The sequence below is a fragment of the Cnephaeus nilssonii genome (assembly GCF_951640355.1).
Source record: "Cnephaeus nilssonii genome assembly, chromosome: 5".
In the NCBI taxonomy this organism is placed as follows: domain Eukaryota; kingdom Metazoa; phylum Chordata; class Mammalia; order Chiroptera; family Vespertilionidae; genus Cnephaeus; species Cnephaeus nilssonii.
Window position 1 is genome coordinate 45423323 of NC_137076.1, and position 24895 is coordinate 45448217.

General features: G+C 38.7%; 1 protein-coding gene across 5 annotated transcripts in view; it reads left to right on the forward strand.

Moving 5' to 3' along the window:
• Positions 1–24895, forward strand: part of RAPGEF2 (Rap guanine nucleotide exchange factor 2) — a 245429-nt gene that overhangs the window by 89786 nt on the left and 130748 nt on the right. For all 5 annotated transcript variants that reach the window (XM_079771531.1, XM_079771536.1, XM_079771535.1 and 2 more), the window contains exon 4: positions 5055–5138. In XM_079771531.1, the coding sequence (XP_079627657.1) occupies positions 5055–5138 (84 nt within the window). The remainder of the gene's footprint in view (positions 1–5054; positions 5139–24895) is intronic.

Below are 24895 nucleotides of genomic sequence, written 5' to 3' on the forward strand. Positions count from 1 at the left end.
TCATTGGTTTTTATTTTTAGAATATATTTTTATTGATTTCAGAGCAGAAGGGAGAGAGAGAGAATGAGAGAGAGAAATATCAATGAGGAGAGAGAATCATTGACTGGCTGCACGCCCCACACTGGGGATCAAACTAGCAATCGAACCATGACCTCCTGGTTCATAGGTCGACGGTCAACCACTGAGCCAGGCAGGGCAGGTATTTTATGATCAGTGCCAGGAAAGTTGATTTATAAGGATTTTTTAAATCCTTAGTAATTTTGCCTTCAAAATGGATAAATTACGTAATAACTGTAGTGAATGTTTGTTATAGTCTCTATGTCACATTTAATCTAGACCTTGGTGACATTTATTGTACTTTTTAAATGTGATTGAAATCTATAGAATAGTTATTTGCATTTAATGAGCATTGCTCATTTAATCCTTACAGCAGCTCTCTGTAACTTGCTCAAGCCCACAGATAAGGGCAATCTGCCTTAACTTCCTTGTTTTCTCTATTTCATTTCTGTTGACCAACCTTTGGTGATAAGATGATCATTGTAAGAGCAGATTAAAATAACTATAAAATAAATCCTTTTTTCTTTTTATTCCAATGTCATTACTTACTTGAAAAAATTTAAACTGTTCTTGCAACTGGCAAAACACATTTTTACTTGACATAAATCAGTATTAATAATAATGCTGTCATCTTACGTTAAGAACGACAATTTTCCTCCACCCCTCAAACTAGGTAAATGATTGTTCATTACAAAAGCTAATGATTAAAAGCTGAGGAGAAGGGGTATAAATAATTGTTTTTGAAGTACTTTGCATTTTCATTTGAGAAATCATTTTACTTTTATGGCTTCCTTGGAACAACACTCTTATTTGACAATTTTTAAAAATGTTTTCTTGAGGCCGTCAGTAGTTATGAAATTGGTTAAGAGTGGACTTGGGAGAAACAGTGATCAACTGCTGATTTGCTTTGGAGGCAAATAGCAAAATGAAAATGATTAGGTGATAGTGATTGGTGTTTTAAATAACTTAGGTATTTAGAATTGTAAATAGAATTGAATGTCCTTGGAAAACTTTTGAAATCTATTTACAAAGGAAAAAAAGGACTTGGCAGAGACTTTGCAATACTTCCATGTGATTCGCTGGGATCTGAGAGAAATATATGTACGTAATTGAAAACGAAAATAATTTTTAATAAAGAAATAAAGAAATGGGGTGTGCTTTGCCCTTCCTTCCCACCCGTTCCTCCTGCTGGAATGTGGAGATGGTGGTGAGATTTGGAGCTGCCACCTCAGCATATGGGATGGAAGCCACGGGTTGGGAATGAGGGAGCCACACAATAGAAAGGGCCTGGGTCTCTATACCAGGATGCCACCGTATCCCCCTGGGGCTGGCGGTGCTCGGCCTGTTCTGTGTGAGAGAGAAATGAACTTCCTTCTCGGTTAAGCCATTGCTATGCTTAGCTTTTTGTTTTAACAGTAGCAGAGCCTGTTAATAAACTTGACTCTATAAAATAAAATAACCTAACACATGGCAAAAAGCACAGCAAACAAAGTCGAAGCATAAGCCACACACTGGGGGAAATGGCACTCATGTTTGCAAAAGGCTGATGTTACTGAGTTTTAATAAATGTTTCCAGATAAGAAAAAATTAACACACCTGAATAGGAAGTCAGCTAGAAGTTACAAACTGATTTCACAGGAAAATAAATAGATATGGCTCACAAAATAAGAAAAAAGAGTGCTCTTATAACAATAAGAAAAAGAAATGAAAAGTGAAATTACACTAAGATATTGTTATCGAACAGAAAGAGTTTGTCCACCCAGCGCTAGCAGAGCCAAACACTGAATGCCGAGGGTTGCAGTGGGGGAAATATTGGCTGTTTTATGATGAATGGCACCACCCAGGAGAATGGGAAGCTAATGCTCAAAAGCCCTAACACCCTGATGGTATGTAGGTTATAGATTATGAGGCCAAAATTACAAACCACCATTGGTGTGGGGCTCGGGGTCGGGCCGGGAGCTGATTGGTAGGAGGTGAGGTGCAGATAATAAAGCATTTCTTCAGGTCTTGAGACAGCTCTGAGGTCTTTTCCAGTATCCCTCTGTCTGGTTTCATGGGATTGTTCCACCTTAGGGCTCAGGAGCTGAAACATAACTTAGGGCAAGACGTTATCTTTAGCCTGCCAGAGGTCCAGGGTGCGTGGCCGTTCGTGAGGTCCGGGACCAGACCATTAGTCAGGTCCGGCTACTGTCTTCCGCTGCCTCAGGGATTATCTGGGGGAAGGGAGGCCAGGGCTCTGAGGGGTATATCCAGAGTGGGACAAAAATAGGTTTACAGTAGTGAGTACTCGAAACAGAGCTGATTCTTGTATTATTATTTATGCATTATTGCATTACTTTCCATATGAACAACTATAAGCCCACTTTTCCCCCACCCTGTATGTGTATGTAGAGAGAGATGAGGTCTAGAGCTAGGATTTAAAGCTAAATCCAATCAAAGTTATAAGGACCCTTGGTTTCAATATCCTTTTCATCAAGCAGATGGGCAAAACCCCAAAAGTTTAATTGAAAGCCTCTGTGGTGGAAAGCCCTGAGGCTTGCCCTCGCCCGCTGTGCTTCAGCCTCACCGCACTGGCCTCCCTGCTGGGCAGTGTGAGCTGGTGGCCTCTGCCCTTCCACTGGAGACCCTCCTGCCCTGGGCCTGGAATGCCGGTTCCTTCGCGATCCTTCCACTTGGCTAATGCATCTCCTTTGCTCAACTGCTCTTCTCACAGAGCTTGCCCTGACCACCCATCTAAAACTGTAATATGCCACCCCCTTTTCCTTACTCTATGCTATTTTTCCCTTTAGAGCACTGACTTAAAATGTTTTCAGTTTATTATTTTTTTATTATTAACTAGAGGCCCCATGCACGAAATTTGTGCAAGAGTAGGCCTTCCTTTCCCCGGCTGCCAGCACCGGCTTCCCTCTGGCACCTGGGACACGGGCTTCCCTCACAGTCCGGGCTTCGTCCGGAAGGTCGTCCAGAAGGGCGTCTGGTCTAATTAGCATATTACGCTTTTATTATTATAGATGATCTGTATTGTTCCACCAGAATATAAGCTCCATGCAAACAGGGATCATTTTTGTTGTTGTTCTCTGAAGTATTCTAAACGACTTGTATAGCCCTCATCATAAAATTGTTCAACATTTGTTAAATAAATGTAACACAGAATAGAAAAGATAGTCAATAATCTCTATATATAATATGCAAATTGTCCCCTTGGGAGTTTGACTGGGAGACCGGGAGTTTGATCGCTCGCTATGACATACGCTGATCACCGGGGGGCAGCGCGGAATGAAGGAATGCCCCGGCCAGCAGCTGGAAGGCCCTGATTGGCCCTGATCTCTGGCCAAGCCTTAGGGACCCTACCTGTGCACGAATTTCATGCACTGGACCTCTAGTATTATAATAACTATGTATGGTGCCAGGTGGGTACTAGATATATCAGGTGGAACACTTTGTAAAGGATATGATTTTCTAACCACTACGCTGTGTACTTGAAACCCATACAAAATAATACTGAGTGTAAACTGTAATTGAAAGGTAAAATTTAAAAAATAAAAAAAAAGAAAGTCATCTGTTGTCAGCTATCCTCCAGAGATAATAAATGTATGTTGTTTTAAACTGTTAAAAAATGTAACAAGCTGCCCCAGCAGGTTTTGCTCAGTGGATAGAGCCCTGGCCTGCGGACTGAAGGGTCCCAGCTTTGATTCCGGTCAAAGGCACATGCCTGTGTTGTGGGCTCAATCCCCAGTAGGGGGCATGCAAGAGGCAGCCAATCAATGATTCCCTCTCATCATTGATGTTTCTATCTCTCTCTCTCCCTCTCCCTTCCTCTCTGAAATAAATAAAAATGTATTTTTTATTGATTGATTGATTGATTGATTGATTAAGGTATTACATATGTGTCCTTATCCTCCATTGTCCCCTCACCTTTCCTTCATATCCTCCTCATACCCTCACCACCCTGGTGTCTGTGTCCATTGGTTAGGCTTATATGCATGCATACAAGTCCTTTGGTTGATCTCTTCCCCTTACCCCCACCCTCCCCTACCTACCCACTGAGGTTTGACGGTCTGATCGATGCTTCTCTGTCTCTGGATCTGTTTTTGTTCATCAGTTTATGTTGTTTATTATATTCCACAAATGAGTGAGAACATGTGAAATGTAACAAGCTGTAATAGTAAGGCTGTGGTGAAGCAAGTAGGCAAATAAATTGTTAATCACCTATGGAGGACACTATAACAAGATTTATCAGAATGACAGGGTATGTACCCTTTGGCCCAACAGTTGCACTTCTAGTTACTGGTTACAGTTACTACTGTATATACAAAATTACTCATTGTGGTTTTTATGTTTTTGAAAATAATTGCATGCTATTAAAAACAACTGAAATGATTGAGTAAGGGGTTACTTATGTCAAGTATGGTGTGTTCACAAGACAGCGATCTGATGCCAAGATCTCTAAGGTTTAGCACAAAGGAAAGAACACTGTAGAGTATACTGTCTTCTGTAAAAAGGAAATAAACGATGGTGGAGGGAATACGAATAGGTGTCCATTTTGATGTGCATATGCATGAAGAAGTTCTGAAAGAATATCCAAGAGGTGTGGTGGAGAAATGGGGGAGGTTGGTAGACAGGGAAAGGGTTGGGAAGACCAAGTTTTACTGTTTACGTCTTTATATTTTTTGTTTTATGAAGCAACAGAAAGTATTTTCAGTTTAAAAAGTTAAACTAAAAAAATAAAACTGGGAATGGTCAGTGTTATGCATCAAAGGAACATTTAAAATATTTAAATATACTGACAAATATACTTAGCTTATTTGGGCGATAGAAAATAATTTTAAAAATGATTTCAATTGTCAAATAATGGTATTTTTATGGACATGTTTTATACTATTTCATTGTCCTTTATGATTCTGAAAGTAATATGGGTACAACACTTTGTGCTGTGTATGTTTTGATTTTTTTGTTGTTATGGATAATCATCTGATTCTATTCTCTTTTCTTTTCAGTCCTGATGATATTGGGACCTGCTGGTATATCCTTCTCTCTGGTTCCGTGTTCATTAAGGAATCCATGTTTCTTCCAAGAAGCAGGTATCGTATAGACAATCGCTAATAGGTTATCCATGGAGCTTGAAATCCTCTGGCAGGATTGAGTTGTTTTGTAGAATTATTTTCTCTTCCTATTTCCTCCTCTGAAACAAAGCAAGTCAGTGCCTTGGGGTGTTAAATGCATAAATCTTTAAGAAAGGACTGTTTTATGCTGTAAACACTGTTCCAATCTCTTTAACAAAGGGCAGGAACAAAAGACATGCTGGTGACATGTCCATTTGTTACATGAACATGTCAGGCTAATTTAGGACATGTGTGTTCATAGAGAATAAAATCTGCCTCTATTACAGGCAATCTCATAAGCATCCAAAGAGAGGAAAAGAAAGTTCATTGAGACCACATGGGACTAGAAATGGAAAGCCAGGAACTGTGGTTGACTTTTCTGCCTCTCAGGACCATATGGTCTCTCAATTTTGCATCTGTCTGTGGACTAGCTTCCCGCTCTCTAAGGCTATTAATGTCTTTCTCCCTGTGACTTTGGCTTGTATGTGCCAACTGTTGATTTATGACCTTATGTCCCTACTGTTTACACCATTTGACTGTAGTGCCTGTGTCTTTTCTTTGGATTCTTCAGGCTACCGTCTGATTGGCTTGGCATGGGGCCGATGTGTTCCAGTTCCAATCAGCTATGGCCAAAGAGAGTTAGGACTCATCTGTTATAAATATGGCAGTGTATTTCCAGGTTCCCTGAGTGAGGGTATCAGCTACGAAGTTTCAGTAGTTGTGTTTTCCAATTGTGTATTTTTCAGAAATACATATTTTTATTTTGACTCAAGACTCTAAAAAATTTTAACTGCTTAAGTATCTGTCAAATTATTAAATATTTTATTTAAATGACTAAATATATTAAAGATGAGTGCTCTCCCTCCTTACCTTCTATCACCCAACCTAATGTTAAAATATGTTCTCGATAAATGGGTCAAGGACATGTTAAGAATTTATTTTAAAGACGTAAACCAATTTTTATAAAAAGAGTCAGTGAGATGGGGAGAGGTAATGTGGTCCTGGATGTGGTAAGAGAAGGAACGGAGATGGGTGGTTGGCGGCCAGCATGGTCGTGAGACAGTGCCAGGGACACATTGCGTCTCATGAAACACAATCTCTGGTGCAATCCCGATGCCTGTTCGCCCTTCCACTTCTCGGAGATCAGATTGGCAGGCGTTATTCCCTTTGGAACATGGCCCCATGGGAGTGGGAAGCTCAATCAACTGTTTGTTGTTCTTATAGTAGCAATAGTTATCGTAATAGTATTTGCGTTGGTGGTGGCAATAGTACTACTAGAAGAAGCAATAGTTGTTGTAATAAAAGGATGAAGGAAAAATAGCTTAGTCTTTGGGAGTGCTTTCTATTTGCCAGGCACCATTTTAAATGTTTTATATATATTGAATCGTTTAATTTCACAACTGCCCTTTGAGGTAAATACCATTTTTACCTGCATTTTATGACTGAAGAAACTCGGGTAGTGTGGAATTCCTAGAATTCTGCCTGGGAAGCTTGCAGTGACCCTCTGAAACAGTTCCTGTAATTCTAGAATTCTCGTTCCCAGAGGAATGGAGAATTGAATAGCAACCCTTTTCTACTCCTTCAAACACAGGACCTGCTGTTTGGTTCCTAACTTGGAGGAAGGAGTAGGAAAAGAATATTTAAGGATTGGCATATTTTAAAAATTAATGTAAAATGTAATAATAATTATATAAATATAAATTATCACAGATAAAGAGAAGGAAAAGCGTCACTTCAAATCTCTCATCCAAGATAATCAGCCTTTAATATCTCAGTGTTTTTCCATCTTGTCTTGCATGTACATGTTGCACATGCTAAAGAACATACCTTATAAATAATTTAATGTCTTTTTTATTTCAATTAATTTGTATATGCATTGCCTCATAACATTAAAAACTCTTTGCAAAGACTTACTCTTTATGCATTTTAATATCTATTTAAGGTTCAGTTATTTGAACTTTGCACAAGTTAGTGAAGGGTAAATTATGCTCTAATGAATGTGATTTGAAATTGATGCATCTTAAAGAGAACAGAGCTAGTGGCTCCTCATCATCTTGTTGCAAGGTCTGTTGTACAAACTCAGTCTGCAGCCCACGGCGCTAGCACCCTGGAGGAGTCTGAGGTGGTCTTCCTGAACTACCAGCCATCCTCAGCTCATCAAGCAACAGCTCGTTCTAACGTGTGGAACGGGAACCTAATGTTCAGAAAGCTGTTGTTCTAAAGGAGAGAGGACTTGCAGTTCAGACCTATTTCATGAACACATGTTTTGGACTCTATGTCTAATTATTTTAAAAGATGACATAAGTCACTCTTCCCCTGGCTGCATGTCAAATGCTTGCAAGTCAGTACGTTAATGGGATGAGGGAAGGAATGGTGTTTCAGGCTGAGTGACGAGCTAGGACTATATATAGGTTATTCCCTCATGTTGCACCTGGTGACATTTGCTCTTTCCAAGTTGTTTGTTTCCTTTGGAGATGTTGCCTTCGGAAGAGTGCAGAGACTCTTTTAATGTGAAAGAGTCTCTACGTGGCGCTTTGCTACAAGTTGACATTAGTGGGTCATATATATTTCTCTCTCCAGAAAATATTGAGGTTTGATTAAAGTATAATATGGCTTAGGTGTTAGTAATAGTCTGCTGGTTTTATAAAATCACGAATTCACAGATGATTCTTCACATTTACCATGATTTTATGTTAGCCTAGTAATTGGTTATCAGTTTATATGGTAAGTAATTTGATCATTCTCTTTAAATTTTGACTTATTTTGACAGGTAACTTACCCTTCCTTACTAGTTAGTTATAAATCAAAGTACTTTGAACAACAGTTTCATATTTTTTAACTATTTCTCATGAAATTGCTTTGAGACCGATAGCATCACTTGAGAAGGGAGTTACACATGGCAGAAAATCTGTCATTTGGCTTCCAGATTTTGTTAGCTGTATTGAATTCCTCAATTGCCATTTAAGTCAGCCTTTTATGTTTTTTATTATTTAAAAATTTATTCATTTTCTCTTTAAACAAGAGAAAAGTTGTTTTGGTTGATTATTTTTACTTTGGTTGTTCAGACATGAATGTTATTATTCCTTGATGAGGTTTATAACATTTATGGAGCTTCTGACTTCCTGTGTGACTTCCAGTGACAGCTTCCTCACTCTTCCTCACTCTAAGCAATTCCAGTGATACAAATGTTGTTTTTGTGATTTTTCTTGTAAATCGAATTGATTTATCAAGTTTTGAAACATTGGTATTTGTACAAGTGGCTATAATATGGTGTTACATGTTATGTCGCTCTAAGATAGAGCTAAACTCTTTATTTGGAATATGATTTTTATTCTTGCGGCAGTTTATGATTTATAGTTCTCATTTTCTTAAAGTCTTACTTAAAAGTAAACTCAGTTTCTTCGTATGATCAGAAAGACAGTGGGCAAAGGTAATTTAGGAATGCAGCAAAGGTTGTTCTGATTCTCATTTAGGAACATGCCAGAGGGGACATTGGCCAGAGAGGAATATCCAAATGGTGTGAACTCTGTGTTTTCCCTGTAGGCAAAGCAGTGCGGTCACTAAGTTGTGCAAGCTGTGCGCTGCACGATTCTATGACATGCTATTGACACCCATAGTCATGGTAGGTTGATATATTAGGACAGTGACAGGCAGAAAGTAGTGAAGTATCTTGAAAAGGTAATTTTTTCAAAGGCATCATTTGCAATAGCAGTGGGGCTGGAAAGCAGTAGATGAAAATAATCTTATAGAAAGTTGCAGGTTTGGAAATGGTTTTCTTAATGTACTTTTGGTTTGTTCTGCACAAGGGCAGGAAAATATTAATAATGTTTATTGCCCTACTGCGGTCTAAATCAGTGTATTTAAGGCACTGCAATAAAAATGGTTATATACTTCAAAATTTCTCACTTCTAAAACTGCCTGGCTCTTTAAATGTTGAAGCCTATTTTATAGTAAAGTCACAATATAATAACTTGGACTAGTGTTACTTTTTGGCCGCTGTCTTCTTTGAAAGGTTGAGAATTCTAGTTTAGATATTAAAGATAGGCTTAAGGCTTAGACTGTGTTTCTAAACTTTCAACTTGGTGTTTGGATTATTTGTTAGAGAAGGGAATCGTTTACCTTGGTTGTATATTAACTCATAGAGTTAGGATCTTTTTCTACTAATATAGAAATCGTTTTTACATCTATTTGCAAAAAACACAATACACTGGATATTAATGACAGGAAGTGCCTTGGCTGGTTTGGCTCAGTGATTAGAGCGTCATCCCTCGGACCGAAGGGTCGCAGGTCCGATTCCTGGTCAAGGGCACGTAGGTGCAGGTTCCCCAGCCCTGGTAGGGGTGCCTGTGGGAGACAACCAATTGATGTGTCTCTCTCTCATATCGATGTTTCTCTCTCTCTCCCCCTCCTCCCTCCCTTCCACTCTCTTTCTAGAAATCAATGGGGAAAAAATATCCTCGGGTGAGGATTAAAATTAAGACAATAAAATCAATAAAGACACGAAGCATTATTGTTATACAGATACTTCTTTGAATCTCTGTTGGTCACAATCCTGGAAAATAATCACTCATTAAAATGTGGAGCCTGGTTTTCTCAATTGAATCAATTTTACCATAGAGGCTGCCCAGAATGGTCCTTTTAATAGGAATTGTCTTACGCACCATATTTAAATCATAAACAATATTTTTATTGCTCTGACAGTAAAAAACATTCTGTGTGTTTCACAAATAGAGCAATTGGTAAACAAGCTCTTCACTTCTTATCAGTGTGGGGCCAGGGTAGGGGCAGTAAGGTTGAAGGGAAAGATAAGCCCGGCTGGCCGTAAGTCTTGGAAATTGGGAGATACCAAGAGAAGGGTTGTAATTAAGCGTGGGAGCCAGAGGGATTAGGGACAAACACCTCTAGGGAGGGCTGGGGCCTCCAGTGCATGACGTGAGGGTCCAGCTGCCAGGTTATGTCAGGGGCAGACGGTACAGATGTCCTGAGAAATGATGTCTCTATCTGGCCAGCACTGTCCATTGAAACTGCTGAAATGCCACCAGAAGTTAGGATTGGTTCATGGGTCCCTTTAATGTATATGGATTCTTCTGTCTCATTCTTTTTTTTTTTTTTTTTTTTTTTTTTTTATTTGATTTAAATTTTTTTTTTTTCAATTTTTTTATTAAGGTATTATATGTGTACATATCTTACCATTGCCCTCCCCACACCCCCCTCCCATATATGCCCCCACCCCCCAGAGTTTTGCATCCATTGGTTATGCTTATATGCATGCATACAAGTCCTTTGATTGATCTCTTATCTCCCCCACCTCTCCCTAACCTTCCCCTTGTAATTTGACAGTCTGTTTGATGCTTTACTGTCTCTGTATCTATCTTTTTGTTCAAGATTATAATGTTCTTTATTATCCATAAATGAGTGAGATCATGTGGTATTTTTCTTTCATTGACTGACTTATTTCACTTAACATAATGTTCTCCAATTCCTCCCAGGTTGCTGCAAATGATGAGAATTCCTTCTTTTTTATGGCAGCATAGTATTCCATTGTGTAGATGTACCACAGTTTTCTGATCCAGTCATCTGCTGACGGGCACCTAGGCTGTTTCCAAATCTTAGCTATGGTGGATTGTGCTGCTATGAACATAGGGGTGCATATATCCTTTCTAATTGGTGTTTCTAGTTTCTTCGGATATATTCCCAGGAGTGGGATTACTGGGTCAAATGGGAGTTCCATTTTCAGTTTTTTGAGGAAACTCCATACTGTTCTCCACAGTGGCTGCACCAGTCTGCAATCCCACCAGCAGTGCACGAGGGTTCCTTTTTCTCCGCATCCTCGCCAACACTTGTCGTTTGTTGATTTGTTGATGATAGCCATTCTGACAGGTGTGAGATGGTACCGCATTGTTGTTTTGATTTGCATCTCTCGGATAATTAGTGACGTTGAGCATGTTTTCATGTGTCTCTTGGCCTTCCTTCTGTCTTCTTTTGAAAAGATTCTATTTAGGTCTGTTGCCCATTTTTTTATTGGATCATTTATCTTCCTTTTATTAAGTTGTATAAGCTGCCTGTAGATGTTGGAGATTAAACCTTTATCAGTGATGCCATTTGCAAATATGTTCTCCCATGCAGTGGGCCTTCTTGTTGTTTTGTTGATGGTTTCTTTTGCTGTGAAAAAGCTTTTTATTTTGATGTAGTCCCATTTGTTAATTTTCTCTTTAGCTTCCATTGCCCTAGGGTCAGTGTCAGTGAAGAATTTCTTTTGGCATATGTCTGACATTTTGCTGCCTGTGGATTGCTCTAGTATTTTTATGGTTTCCCGTCTTATGTTTAAGTCCTGTATCCATTTTGAGTTTATTTTTGTGTATGGTGTAAGTTGGTGATCAAGCTTCATTTTTTTGCATGTATCTGTCCAATTTTCCCAACACCATTTATTGAAGAGACTGTCTTTATTCCATTGTATGTTCATGCCTCCTTTGTCAAATATTAATTGAGCATAGTGGTTTGGGTCAATATCTGGATTCTCTATTCTGTTCCATTGATCTATATGTCTGTTCTTGTGCCAGTACCAGGCTGTTTTGAGAACAGTGGCTTTGTAATACAGCTTGAAATCTGGTATTGAGATCCCTCCTACTTTATTCTTCTTTCTCAGGATTGCTGTGGCTATTCGGGGTCTTTTTTTATTCCAGATGAATTTTTGGAGAGTTCTTTCAAGGTCTGTGAAATATGCCATTGGTATTTTAATGGGGAGTGCATTGAATCTATAGATTGCTTTGGGTAGTATGGACATTTTAATGATGTTGATTCTACCAATCCATGAACATGGTATGTTCTTCCATCTGTTTACGTCTTCCTCTATCTCTTTTTTCAGTGTCCTGTAGTTTTCCGTGTATAGGTCTTTTACCTCCTTAGTTAAGTTTATTCCTAGGTATCTTAATTTTTTTGGTGCAATGGTAAATGGGATTGCCTTTTTAGTCTCTCTGTCTGTAAGTTCACTATTGGTGTATAGAAAGGCCATAGATTTCTTGGCGTTAATTTTGTATCCTGCTACATTGCCGAATTCATTTATTAAGTCTATTAGTTTTTTGACGGAGTCTTTCGGATTTTTTATGTACAATATCATGTCGTCTGCAAATAAAGACAGCTTTACTTGTTCTTTTCCAATTTGGATGCCTTTTATTTCTTCTTCTTGTCTAATTGCAATGGCTAATACTTCCAGTACTATGTCAAACAGGAGTGGTGAGAGTGGGCATCCCTGTCTTGTTCCTGTTCTTATGGGAAATGTTTTTAGTTTTTGTCCATTGAGTATGATGTTTGCTGTGGGTTTATCATATATAGCTTTTATTATGTTGAGGTATGAGCCATCTATTCCCACCTTGTTGAGAGTTTTTATCAAGAAAGGGTGTTGGATTTTGTCAAATGCTTTTTCTGCATCAATTGATATGACTATGTGATTTTTATCTTTCAATTTGTTTATGTGATGTATCACATTTATTGATTTGCGGATATTGTACCATCCTTGCATTCCTGGGATAAATCCTACTTGGTCATGGTGTATGATCTTTCTGATGTACTGCTGGAGCCGATTTGCTAGAATTTTGTTGAGGATTTTGGCATCTATGTTCATGAGGGATATTGGTCTGTAATTCTCTTTCATTGTGTTGTCTTTATCTGGTTTTGGTATTAGGGTGATGCTGGCTTCATAGAAGGAGCTTGGAAGTGTTCCTTCCACTTGAATTTTTTGGAATAGTCTGAGGAGGATAGGTTTTAGTTCTTCCTTGAATGTTTGGTAAAACTCTCCTGTGAAGCCATCAGGCCCCGGGCTTTTGTTTGTCGGAAGCTTTTTGATGACTGCTTCAATTTCGTCCATAGTTATTGGCCTATTGAGCTGTTTAGATTCTTCTTGATTGATTTTTGGAAGGTTATATTTTTCTAGGAATATGTCCATTTCCTCCAGGTTGTCCAGTTTGTTGGAATAGAGTTGTTCGTAGTATTTTGTAACAATCCTTTGTATCTCAGCGGGGTCTGTTGTTATTTCACCTCTTTCATTTCTGATTTTGTTTATTTGGGTCCTCTCTCTTTGCTTCTTGGTGAGCCTGGCTAGAGGTCCATCAATCTTGTTTATCCTTTCAAAGAACCAGCTCTTGGTTTTGTTGATCTTATGTATTGTTTCTTTGGTCTCTATGTCATTTATCTCCGCTCTGATCTTTGTTATTTCCTTCCTTCTGGTTACACTGGGCTTTTCTTGCTGCTCTTTTTCTAGCTCTTTGAGTTGTAGGGTTAAGTAATTTATTACCATTGTTTCTTGTTTTTTGCAATAGGCCTGTAGAGCTATGAACTTCCCTCTCAAGACTGCTTTCGCTGTGTCCCATAGATTTTGGATTGTTGTGTTTTCATTGTCATTTGTTGCCATGATGTTTTTTATTTCTTCCTTGATCTCTCTGGTGACCCAGTCCTTGTTTAATAGCATGCTGTTTAGTCTCCATGTGTTTGATTTCTTTGGATTGTATTTATTGTAGTTGATTTCCAGTTTTATGCCACTGTGATCTGAGAAGATGCTTGATATAATTTCTATCTTCTTGAATTTGAAGAGACTTTGCCTGTGACCCAGCATATGGTCTATCTTTGAAAATGACCCATGTGCACTTGAGAAGAATGTATATTCTGTGGCTTTGGGGTGAAATGTTCTGGAGATGTCAATTAATTCCATCTGGTCTAGTGAGTCATTTAGGATTGCTGTTTCTTTGCTGATTTTTTGTTTAGAGGATTTGTCCAGTGGTGATAGTGGGGTATTAAAGTCTCCTACTATGATTGTGTTGCTATTAATCTCTCCCTTGATATCCTCCAGGAGTTTTTTTATGTATTTGGGTGCTCCTATATTGGGAGCGTATATGTTTACCAGAATTATTTCTTCTTGTTGGATTTCTCCCTTTAGTATTATGAAGTGGCCTTCCTTATCTCTTGTTATGGCATTTACTTTGAGGTCTATTTTGTCAGATATAAGTATTGCTACCCCAGCTTTTTTTTCATTTCCATTTGCCTGAAAGATATTTTTCCATCCCTTCACTTTCAATCTGTGTGAGTCTCTTGTTCTGAGGTGGGTCTCTTGTAGACAGCATATATATGGGTCATGTTTTTTTATCCATTCAGCTACTCGATGTCTTTTGATTGGAGCATTTAGTCCGTTTACATTTAAAGTTATTACTGAAAGGTATTTGTTTGCAGTCATATCTATTTTTGTGTCTGTATTTCTTCTTACCTGTTTATTTCTTCTTTTTACAGTATTCCCTTTAGCAATTCTTGCATTGCTGGTTTGGTGGTGATAAACTCCCTGAGGCTTTTTTTGTCTGCAAAGCTCCTGATTTCCCCTTCAATTTTGATTGATAGTCTTGCTGGATATAGTATTCTTGGATTCAGTCCTTTGCTTTGCAACACTTTGTATACCTCCTTCCATTCACTTCTAGCTTGTTGTGTTTCTGATGAGTAATCATTTGACAATCTGATGGGTGTTCCTTTGTAGGTAACTCTCTGTCTCTCTCTTGCCGCCTTTAGGATTCTCTCTTTATCATTTATATTTGCCATTGAAATTATGACATGTCTTGGCGTGGGTCTTTTGGGGTTGATCCTGCTTGGGACTCTCTTTACTTGCGTAACTTTTATCTTTCCCATATCCGGGAAGTTTTCTGTCATTATTTCTTCAAATAGATTTTCTAATCCCTGCTGCTCTTCTTGTCCTTCTGGCAGCCCTATTATACGCATGTTACTTCGTTTCATGTTGTCCCGAAGTTCCCTTAGGCTTTCCTCCTGCTTTTTAATTTTTTTCTCCAATTGCTGTTCAGCTTGAGCTTGTTTCTGTACCTGATCTTCTAACTCACTAATTCGGTCCTCTGCTTCTTGTAGTCTACTGTTGAAACTTTCCATGGTGTTTTTGATTGTAGCTATATCACTTTTCATTTCTTCCTGATTCTTGCATAAGTTGTTGATTTTCTCATCCATCCGATGTATAAATTCCATGACCATTACTCTGAATTCCTTTTCGGTCATGTTGCAAGCTTCATTTTCACTAATTTCCTTTCTTGGCGACTCCACATTTTCTTTCCTCTGTGAGTTATTTCGTTTCCCCATTCTGGCTATTACCAGAAAGCTCAAGCTTCTGTTTGCGTGGACCTGGGCCGTGTGCTGTGGGGACTTCGCTCCACCCTAGTTTCACTGAAGTGCTCTGACACTAGGACGTGTGGCTGTCTTTGGTTGGTGGGAACCAGACTTGCCCAGGATCAGTGTCCCCAGTGTTCTGTGTGGTCTCGTGTGCACATTTAGAATCAGGGGCCCTGTCTGCACCACACTGTTGGTATGTGCCGAGAATGAGATCCTTAGCATGTGCCAGGAGTCAGAGTTTCCCTGTGTCTGCACCAAGACTCGAGTGTCAAAGTCTCTGTTGCCTTGTGCGGTTTCTCGTTGAGAATCAGGGTCCCTGTGTGTGCACGCACCAACAATTGGGGTCGCTGGCTCTTAGTGTGAATGCGCTGTGAGTCAGGGATCCCAGGCAGCTGTGTCCGGCGTGCCAAATTCCCTGAAGTGGAGCTGCGTCCTGTGTGTGCTCTCTCTGCTGAGCCAAACCGGCTAGAGCGCACTTTCTTAAAAACCTGAAGGTGAGCCGGCTCAGTGCACTCTCCCAAAGTCCCAGAAGGGGGGCGGAGTCCGTCCTGCGCGCCAAATTCCCCAAAGGGAAGCCCCTCTGTGCAGGCTCTTAAGAATCTCCGAAGGGGGAGCTGTGACCCGCGAGCCAAATTCCCCCAAATTCCCCGAAGGGGAGCCCTCTGTGCGCACTGACAGATTTCCCCGACGGGGAGCTGCTTCTGTCCCGTGCGCGAGCGCGCGCCAAATTCCCTAAGAGGGAGCGCGTCCCTGCGCAAAGCTCGGCAGCTTGGGCCGGGGGCGGGTCTATCAGTTACTATGGCGCTGTCTGGTCTGTGCGCGCTGTGTGCGCTCCTGTGAGCAGCTAGGGCGAAGGGCGCGTCTATCAGTTACTATGGCGCTTTCCGCGCACTGTGGGCGCTCAGCAGCTTGGGGGAGGGGCAGGTCTATCAGTTACTATGGCGCTATCAGCGCCTGCGAGGAGGGGGATAGGCTCTTTGACTCACGGAAATCTGCCGGGAAGTCTGGATTCTTGTTGTTTGTTTGTCTGAAGCTGTGATAGCAGTTCTCTGTCCCCGGTGGCTGCAGGGTCCTGGTTTGTGTCAGAAGCCAGGATCTGAGTCTCAGGCAGCTCTGTTTCTCAAGATGGCGTGGTCTCTGCGTCCGCACCAGCCGCCGAGAAGTGTCCGCTTTGTGCGCGGGGCTCCGCCGTCTAGGGCTGCCCTGTTCGGGAGCCCCTTGGAAGACCTGCAGAATCTAACTGACCCTATCTCATACACACACACACACCACACACATCTACACTCTCCTCTATGGGTTCCTCACTCACACTCTCTCTCTCCCTACCTTCCTGCCGGTCGCCATCTTTCCGAGTCTTCTGTCTCATTCTAAAATAGATTTGGTAGAGTTCAAATTTTGAGGCATATTTCCATCTTATTTGAAACATTGATTGAAACTTGTATTAAGTCCTCCTTACTGTTGGTATCTGCAGTACGTTTTGGAGTATACAAAGGAAGCAAGATGGTCTACTCCATGGCGTCATGTAGCTTAATTTCTGGTTGGGGAGAGGAGGCAGTTTTATGTGAAACATGAAAAAAATTGCCCAGTTTTATGTGAAACATGAAAAAAAATTGATATGGCGAAGACTACTAAGTATGCAAAACCCCTTCAAAGATAGGGGTATTTTAATGTATGTGGGTGGTAATTAAGAGTGGCTTTAACTTAGGGAAGTGAATTTTGAGGGGATTTTATGATTTAGATTGCTGGGCAGTGGTTGGAGGTGAAATCTGAGTGTAGTCAAGAGCATGAGTAATGGCACAGAGATAGGATTGAGAGCCGGAGTGAAGGCACAAGAATAGCATCGAATTACCTAGAATAGAAATGCATTTTAGGGCATAAAATAGTTGGGAAGGCATTAGTGATTTTGGCATTAACGAGAAGTCTAGTTTACAAAGCTGCATAACTTGGCCAACTGTTGGTGAATTAAGTCTCAGGTAACGGCAGGAAGTTGAGAAATGCGCACATCATTTATTTGTACTATGTTGACAGTGCCCATTTGTAATTAGTGCTTCTCTTTCATTGAGACCAAATATATCCACAATTTAAAAATTAAAATTTTGCTATGGTCTTCTCCAAGATCATATTTTAAATTAGAGCTGGCAGCTTTCATGAAGATAAGTGGGAAAACAAGACATTTAACTAATCAGTTCTGAGAGGCTGAAATACTATTCTCATTATGATTCACATGACAAACAATGAGCTACTTGAGTTTAAAAAGCACAGGCCTACTTTATGCTTGCCAGTGCTACATGGTAAGTTAATTGATTGTGCTGAGAACTTGGTGTTTTTTATAGTAATGAAAAAGAGAGAAACAATGTGCCAATAATTCTGTATGCAGTAGAGACTGAAGACACATTACATAGTATTTCTTATTTTATGTGAAGAGATATGTAGGATTAGAAAATCATACTCTTTAAAGGGTATAAATTTGTTATGTCATGTGACACCTTTTTGGAGAAGGGAGTGTGGCATTTTAAAAATAACTCATTAGTGAATTAAGTGATGGAAAGGCGGGTAACTTTACTGGACATTAAATTTATCCAAAAGGTATGAAGAAAAATGAGATCAGAGTTCTGAAAATGGTATATTAGAGGTAAGATTGACCTTCAGGTGTTGGCAAAATCACAGCAATGGGAGCGCAGATTAAGCATGGAAGGGAAAGAGTGGTTATTGAAGAAGGAATGGGAAAAATAAAATAAAATAAACCCTCAAAAGAAAAACGATAAATCATCTTAAACTGTCCTCATTGAGTTTTACAAATGATGTTTTGGTCTTATATACTTTCTCTCCTGCCATGGGAAGAAACAGGATTAAATGAGGTGCTGCATAAGTTAAGAAGTTTTCTTTTATAGCCAGCATTGTTAGAAGCTGCTTATTTCTTTAAATGAAAAATGTGTCCCTTCCCTTCCAAGAGAAAACATAAGACCTTGTTAAATTTATATTTGGAATGACCTAAAGTTAGTGGATGATGGCAGAATTAGTAAGCACTGACAAGTTGTATAAGAACTCATTATCTCAGGCATTGTCTTATACTACCCATTATCACATTATTTTGTAGAAGCAGTTGTTTGGGGTCCTGTATATAGTTGGCCAGCTAATGACAATAGTCAGTAAATAGAAATGTTACTTCTATTTTTACTTAAAAATGTTCAACTTGATTTATACATATGAACATCTATATCGTAAAAAGCCTGTGGTCGTGACGCCATCATGGTGTCACGACCATACCAGACTCACCAGGAGGTGCATTGATGGGTCCCGTGGCAGGTGGGACTTTTGGAGCATTGCGGGCCGTCGGCAGCGTCCACAGAACGTGCGAGGCTTTGCTGGGCGGTGGACATGGCCCTGAGGGCAGGTTAGGCCTAGGGGACCCTACACATGCATAATTTAATTGTGCACTGGGCCTCTAGTTTATGAATAACAATATATAGTTGAATTGAAATATATATATACACACACACACATATATATATAAATAAATATGGATGTGTGTGTGTCTTCTACAGTTATTTCCCCCCACATCTACTCCAGCGGCAGTTTTAAAAAAAACCTGACATATCTGTATCAAGAGTGCTAAAGTATTCTACTTCATAGGTTAAGTAATTACTAAGTTAGAGATAGTTATCAAGAATGAATGGTAATTGTGTTGTCCTTTTAAAATATTAATGTGTAAAACCTAATCACCACAAGAAATAGTATCCCAAAAAACTTCATATCTTAAGAGAATTGTTTACCAAAAGGATTATCAAAAAAGTGATGAGTAAAATGACTAGAGCTAATTTCTAGAATTAAACATTACCTTCTTAGGCTATGAGTTGTCTTTTCAAGAGAGTCATCAGCTTGATGCCTAATTAATATTAATGAGCCCTTCTCTCCCGACCTGTCTTCTGAATTGCTCACCTGCAGTTCTTTATATGCGGGTCCTTGTCTTACTCATTTACCCTACAAATGTTAAGTGCCTTTCATGTGCTGGCCTAGAATATGATGCAGCTTGTGTGTCTTCAGAGCCAAGAGATAAAGTGCTGCTTTGAGAAGGAAGAGGGGTCATTTGTCTGGTGCTGCAGGATATGCAATAAGGTGGAAATAGAGACATCACTTTGGTTGAGGAGACAATGGGAAGATAAGGAACTGGCCAAAGAGAAATTTCATCAAAAGGAGGAATTTTATTGTGAAGAGAAGCAGGGAAACAGGGGTGGTGGCTGGGAGCTGTGAAATCAAGAGGAATTTGTTTCTTTACAATTAGAAGATGCTAGTGCGCATTTGTATGTTGGCGGAGATTTAAGAAGAGTAAATAGATAGGATAGGAAAGAGCGGAGGTCATTGCAGGTGTGGATGAAACCCACAAGGTGGAGAGCACCACCCTTTTCACACAGGTTTAGGATAAAAGGCATAGGTCCGTATATGTGGGAGTTCAGTGGTGGGTATTGAGGAGTTTGAAAGAGAGAGAGAGAGAGAAATTGTGAAACAAAGGTAATGCTGAGTGCCCACTTGATATTTGTGGTCATAGGTTTATTTACTTTTTCTTCTTTTTTCTATCAACTTTCAGCTGTTTAGGGGCAAGCATGGAGAAGGTGGGTGGTTGGGTGGTGCTGGAGTTTGTACTTTGCCTGTTGCATACACTAAAGGGAGAGGAGGGTGTAGGAGTTAAGGGTGTATGTGGAACACTTGTATCTCTGTGTGAATTTGCTCCAGGTCCCTTGCACTCTAGATACCATATCTGGGATGCAACAAACGCCTGCAATTCTGCTTGACCACCTGCTTTCCCTATCTCTAATGCCTTCAATAGCCTGCTTGTCACTTACTGTAGAAATTTCTGTGAGTCTCAGTTCTGACCTCACTTTTGTCCCCTGACATTTTTTTTTTTTTTAAAGTAAATAACACTTCAGAGTTAGACTTGACAGTATGGATCAGATCAAATGCCTCAATCCACACTCCACTGCCTTTGTTCAGGTGTCACCTGCTTTATTTAAGTAGCTCCCCATATGCCTTCAATCCTCCATAGTGTCACCATGTCATTGTTAAAAAGCACAGACATTTTCTTGTTGATCCCTTGTATAATGAGCTCAGATGACTTATGCTAACATATTCCCTTTTAGGAATAATTATGTGGTAGTCCATGATTTATTGGATGTCAGGTTAATGGAGAGAAGAAGAATCAGGGAAAAGAATGAGGCCGCAACATAATGGAAGAAGGAGTCTGGGGCAAGTTCCTGAGAAGCTGGGACTAATCCATCTGTGCAGGAGTGCAGTGAGGGGGGAAGGGCAGTTGGCATATTGTTGGATGTTATTTTGCTTACTGTATCAATTACAGCTAGTTTTGGTTGCATAGACACAGCAGGAGCTAATTGTTCTCTCGTGTAAAAGAACCCTGAAGGTAGTTGGTCCAGGATGGTCTGGTGGCTCCACAGTATGAAAAGTTTTACAGGCTTCCATATTTCCGCCAGCTCATAGCTTCCGTCTTCAGGTCGTGGGTTCATAGTGCAGGATGGCTACCCACCTCCAGCTATGGTGTCTGCGGGGGAAGCCAGAAGCAGGAAGAAAAGTTAACTTCCATCCAGATCAGATTTTTTTGAAACATCCCTTTTTATAGCTCATTGTCCAGAATGTAGTGTACAATTCAGGCCACCCAGGAGCCTAAGATATGTAGTGTTTTATTCCGAGATGCAATGTGCTGCACTAAAAATAGTAATATAAAAATACCCTTCTAAGGAGAATAGACAACCAGTAGCCTCTGTTACACTTGCTCTTTAGTTTTCCCTCACGTTCTCTTCGTTTAATTGCCTTTTTTAAAAATTTTTATCGCCAGATCATTCTTCTCCTTAGCCCTAGGCTCACACTCTATGAGCTTAGCCACACTCCTTCAGGTCTTGCATCATCCATAATTCCTACTTGTCCTACCTAAAGTTGACTCAAGTCCAGGTATTCCCACGACACATATGAGGTAAAGATATATATTAAAGATTTTTAAGGATATGCTGGGAGGGAGTGCCAAATAAGGCAAATAAAATGATGAAACCTGTGAACTTGGTTTGACTTGAGTTGATGTATTAAAGGGAGAGTTTAGTTCCACTTTACATAAATATAATCTGTGTTAAATTTTAGATAAGATAGGTAAATTAAAGGAGTAGAGTTAAATATGTAAATGATAAAGTGGAGTATACTAAAATGTTCCCCCTTTGGGGATTAGTTGTACTTTCTGCTCCAGTTTGAAATGCCTTCATCCTGGAAAGCTAAAGTGATTTTTAAGCATTTTTTTAGACCACCCCTGCCCTTTTAAATCATATTCTGATGTGATACCTGATGCACAGAGCAAAACGGTTCTCTGGAGAGGGAATTCAGTTGCTGGATCAAGTTGGGAATTTGGTTGCTATAACTACAACTTCACAGATGTGCTGTACGTATAAATGCAAGCTCTCGTAGTCCTTGGAATACTGGCTTTGGTAGTGTCTCAACAAATTAAGTACGTAGCCTTACAGAGAGGGACTCTGCTGTTTTTTTGTGTGTGGTCGATGTGATATCTCAGGTCATCTTATGCTTGAGGGGTCTTCGGTAAGGGAATTTGTCATTGATGATCCTTGGTGTATGTGAGTATGTGAGTTCACCCTAGGAATCCTTATTTGCAGTGATATTGGGTTTCTCTTGCAGAAGTAAATTTTATACACTGAGTGGCCAGATTATTATGATCTCTGAACACATAATAATCTGGCCACTCAGTGTATTTCATAAAGGTTTCAAAGTCTGATGTGTGTGTCAGTAAAATACAGTATTTCTCAGTAAAGTGTTTGAATTGCTTATCTGCTGTTAGCTGTAAAGGAATTCACTACCCTTGCTTGTGCCAGTTATTTTGGAGGTGGGTATGGGTTGGAGAGATCTGTGAGTTACTGTCTTACCCTATGAATTCAAAGTCTCTTACATATATAGCAACTAAATTTGTTTTTGTTTAAAGGCACACTTTCAGTACTGAGAACACTGACAAAATAACAAGAGGAAAGATATTAAGAGAAAGATTAATATGTGAAGGAAATTATATGTGGTAAAATCAGAATGTCTTTATAAAACTAAAATTTCGAATTAATCATAGTTCAGGGATCCTTTTTTATTTTTATCATTAAGTTATATATATATATATATATATATATATATATATATATATATATATACACACACACACATATAAAATCATATAAATGTATTTATATAAAATTAAATGTATGTTAAAGCCAACAAAATTATATATTTGAATGTTAAAGAAAATAAATTTATTGTATATTATTTTTCTGACTATTTTTTGTATGTACTGAATATTATTTAAGAGTACTTGAGTAAAAATAGTTGAAATAAATAATGTGAAATAATAGCTTAGACATGCATATTAATTTCTTGTGTTAAAATTTAAATATAATGTGGGTTTTAAAACTATCAGCTTAATATTTATTACTGATTAGAATATGAACTATAAGTCTAACATATTAAAAGTTACTGGTTTCCTTAGATATTTCTGACTTTTGCCACACATTTATGGTTTCATAGGGGTTAGGTGTTTTTGCAATTAATTTTATTTTTTTATCGATGGCTTACTTTATGTTTTAAAACTATAAACTTCTTAGTGTGTTAGTTTCATTAAGATAACTTTGTCATACCCTGGCCTGCGTGGCTCAGGGTTGACCTATGAACCAGGAGGTCATGGTTCGATTCCTGGTCAGGGCACATGCCTGGGTTGTGAGCTCGATCCCCAGTAAGTGGCGTGCAGGACTGGGTGAAAAAGGTGAAGAAGAGATTGAGGAGTACAGATTGATAGTTACAGAATACTCATGATGATTGATATAAAGTACAGCATAGGAAATATAGTTAATAATATTGTAATAACTATGTATGGCGCCAGGTGGCTACTAAAATACCAAGGGGATCACTTGACAGTTGTCTAACCACTATGCTATACGCCTGAAACTAATAGAAAATAATATTGAATGTAAAGTATAATTTTTAAAAAGTTGAACTTATAAAAAGGTTTTATTACTTAATTGAATATTGTTATATAAATAAAATATTAGGGCATTGGTCAAAATCTTCCAAATACTTTTCTATTTTTTTAAATTGTTTTTTGGATGAACACACAATGTAATATACACATGATGTATTAGATAATTGTATACCTGAAACCTATATAATTTTATTAACCAATTTCACCCAATAAATTTTATAAAAAGTAAAAATAAATAAAATTATGTTTTGGTTTATTAAGGTGAATTTAGAAAACCATCATTAAATATTTCTACTTAATTCAGTTTTACAAATAGGAAAATTTTAAGTTGAGAGTATTTCATTTCATCAGTGTAAATCACATGTATTCCAGGATTTGTATAGGCATATACAGTACATTTAACGAAGAAGCTTGGCAGTGTCCTTTCCTCTTGAATTTTTTGGAATAGTTTGAGAAGGATAGGTGCTAATTCTTTGAGTGTTTGCTAAATTTACCCATGAAGCCACCTGGCCCAGGACTTGGGTTTGTTGGAAGTTTTTTAATTACTACTTCAGTTTTGCTAGTTGTAATCAGTCTGTTCAGAATTTCTGTTTCTTCTTGATCCAATTTTGGAAGATTGCATATTTCTAAGAATTAATCCATTTCTTTGAGATTGTCTAATTTGTTGGCATATAGTTGTTCATATTTTCTTATAATTCTTTGTATTTCTGTGGTGTCCGTTGTTACTTTTATTTCTGATTTTATTTATTTGGGGCCTCTCTCTTTGTTTTTTGATGAATCTGGTTAAAGGTTTATCAGTCTTGTTGATCTTTACAAAGAACCACTTCTTGGTTTCAGTGATCTTCCGTATAATCTCTTTAGACTATTTCATTTATCTCTACTCTGATCTTTATTATTTCCTTCCTTCTACTCACTTGGGCTTTTTTTGTTCTTTTTCTAGTTCTTTTAGGTGAAAGGTGAGATTGTTTATTTGAGATTTTTGTTTGTTTCTTTCTTGAGGTAGGCCTGTAGTGCTATGTATTTTCCTTAGGAATGCTTTCACTGTGTCCCATAGATTTTGTGTTTTGTGTTTTCATTTTCATTTGTCTCACGGTGTCTTTTGATTTTTCCCTTGATCTCATTGTTAACACATTCATTGTTTAGTAAAATGTTATTTATCCTCCATGTGTCTGTGTGTTTTTCAGTTTGTTTGTTTTGTTTTGTTTCCTTGTAATTGATTTCTAGTTTCATACCACTGTGGTTGGAGAAGATTCTTGATATGATTTCAGTCTTTTTAAATTTATTGAGACTTATTTTGTGTCTTAATATGTGGTCTATCCTAGAAAATGTTCTATGTGCACTTGTGAAAAGAATGTGTATTCTGGTGCTTTGGGGTGAAATGCTCTGAAAATACCAATTAAATTTATCTTGTCTAGGGTGTTAAGACTGCTGTTTCCTTGTTGATTTTCTGTCTAGATATATCCATTAACATCTATAAAATATTAAAATCTCTCACTTTATGTCCATCAAGATTTGCTTTATACATTTAGGTACCTCCTATTTAGATTCATAATTGCTTATAAGGGTT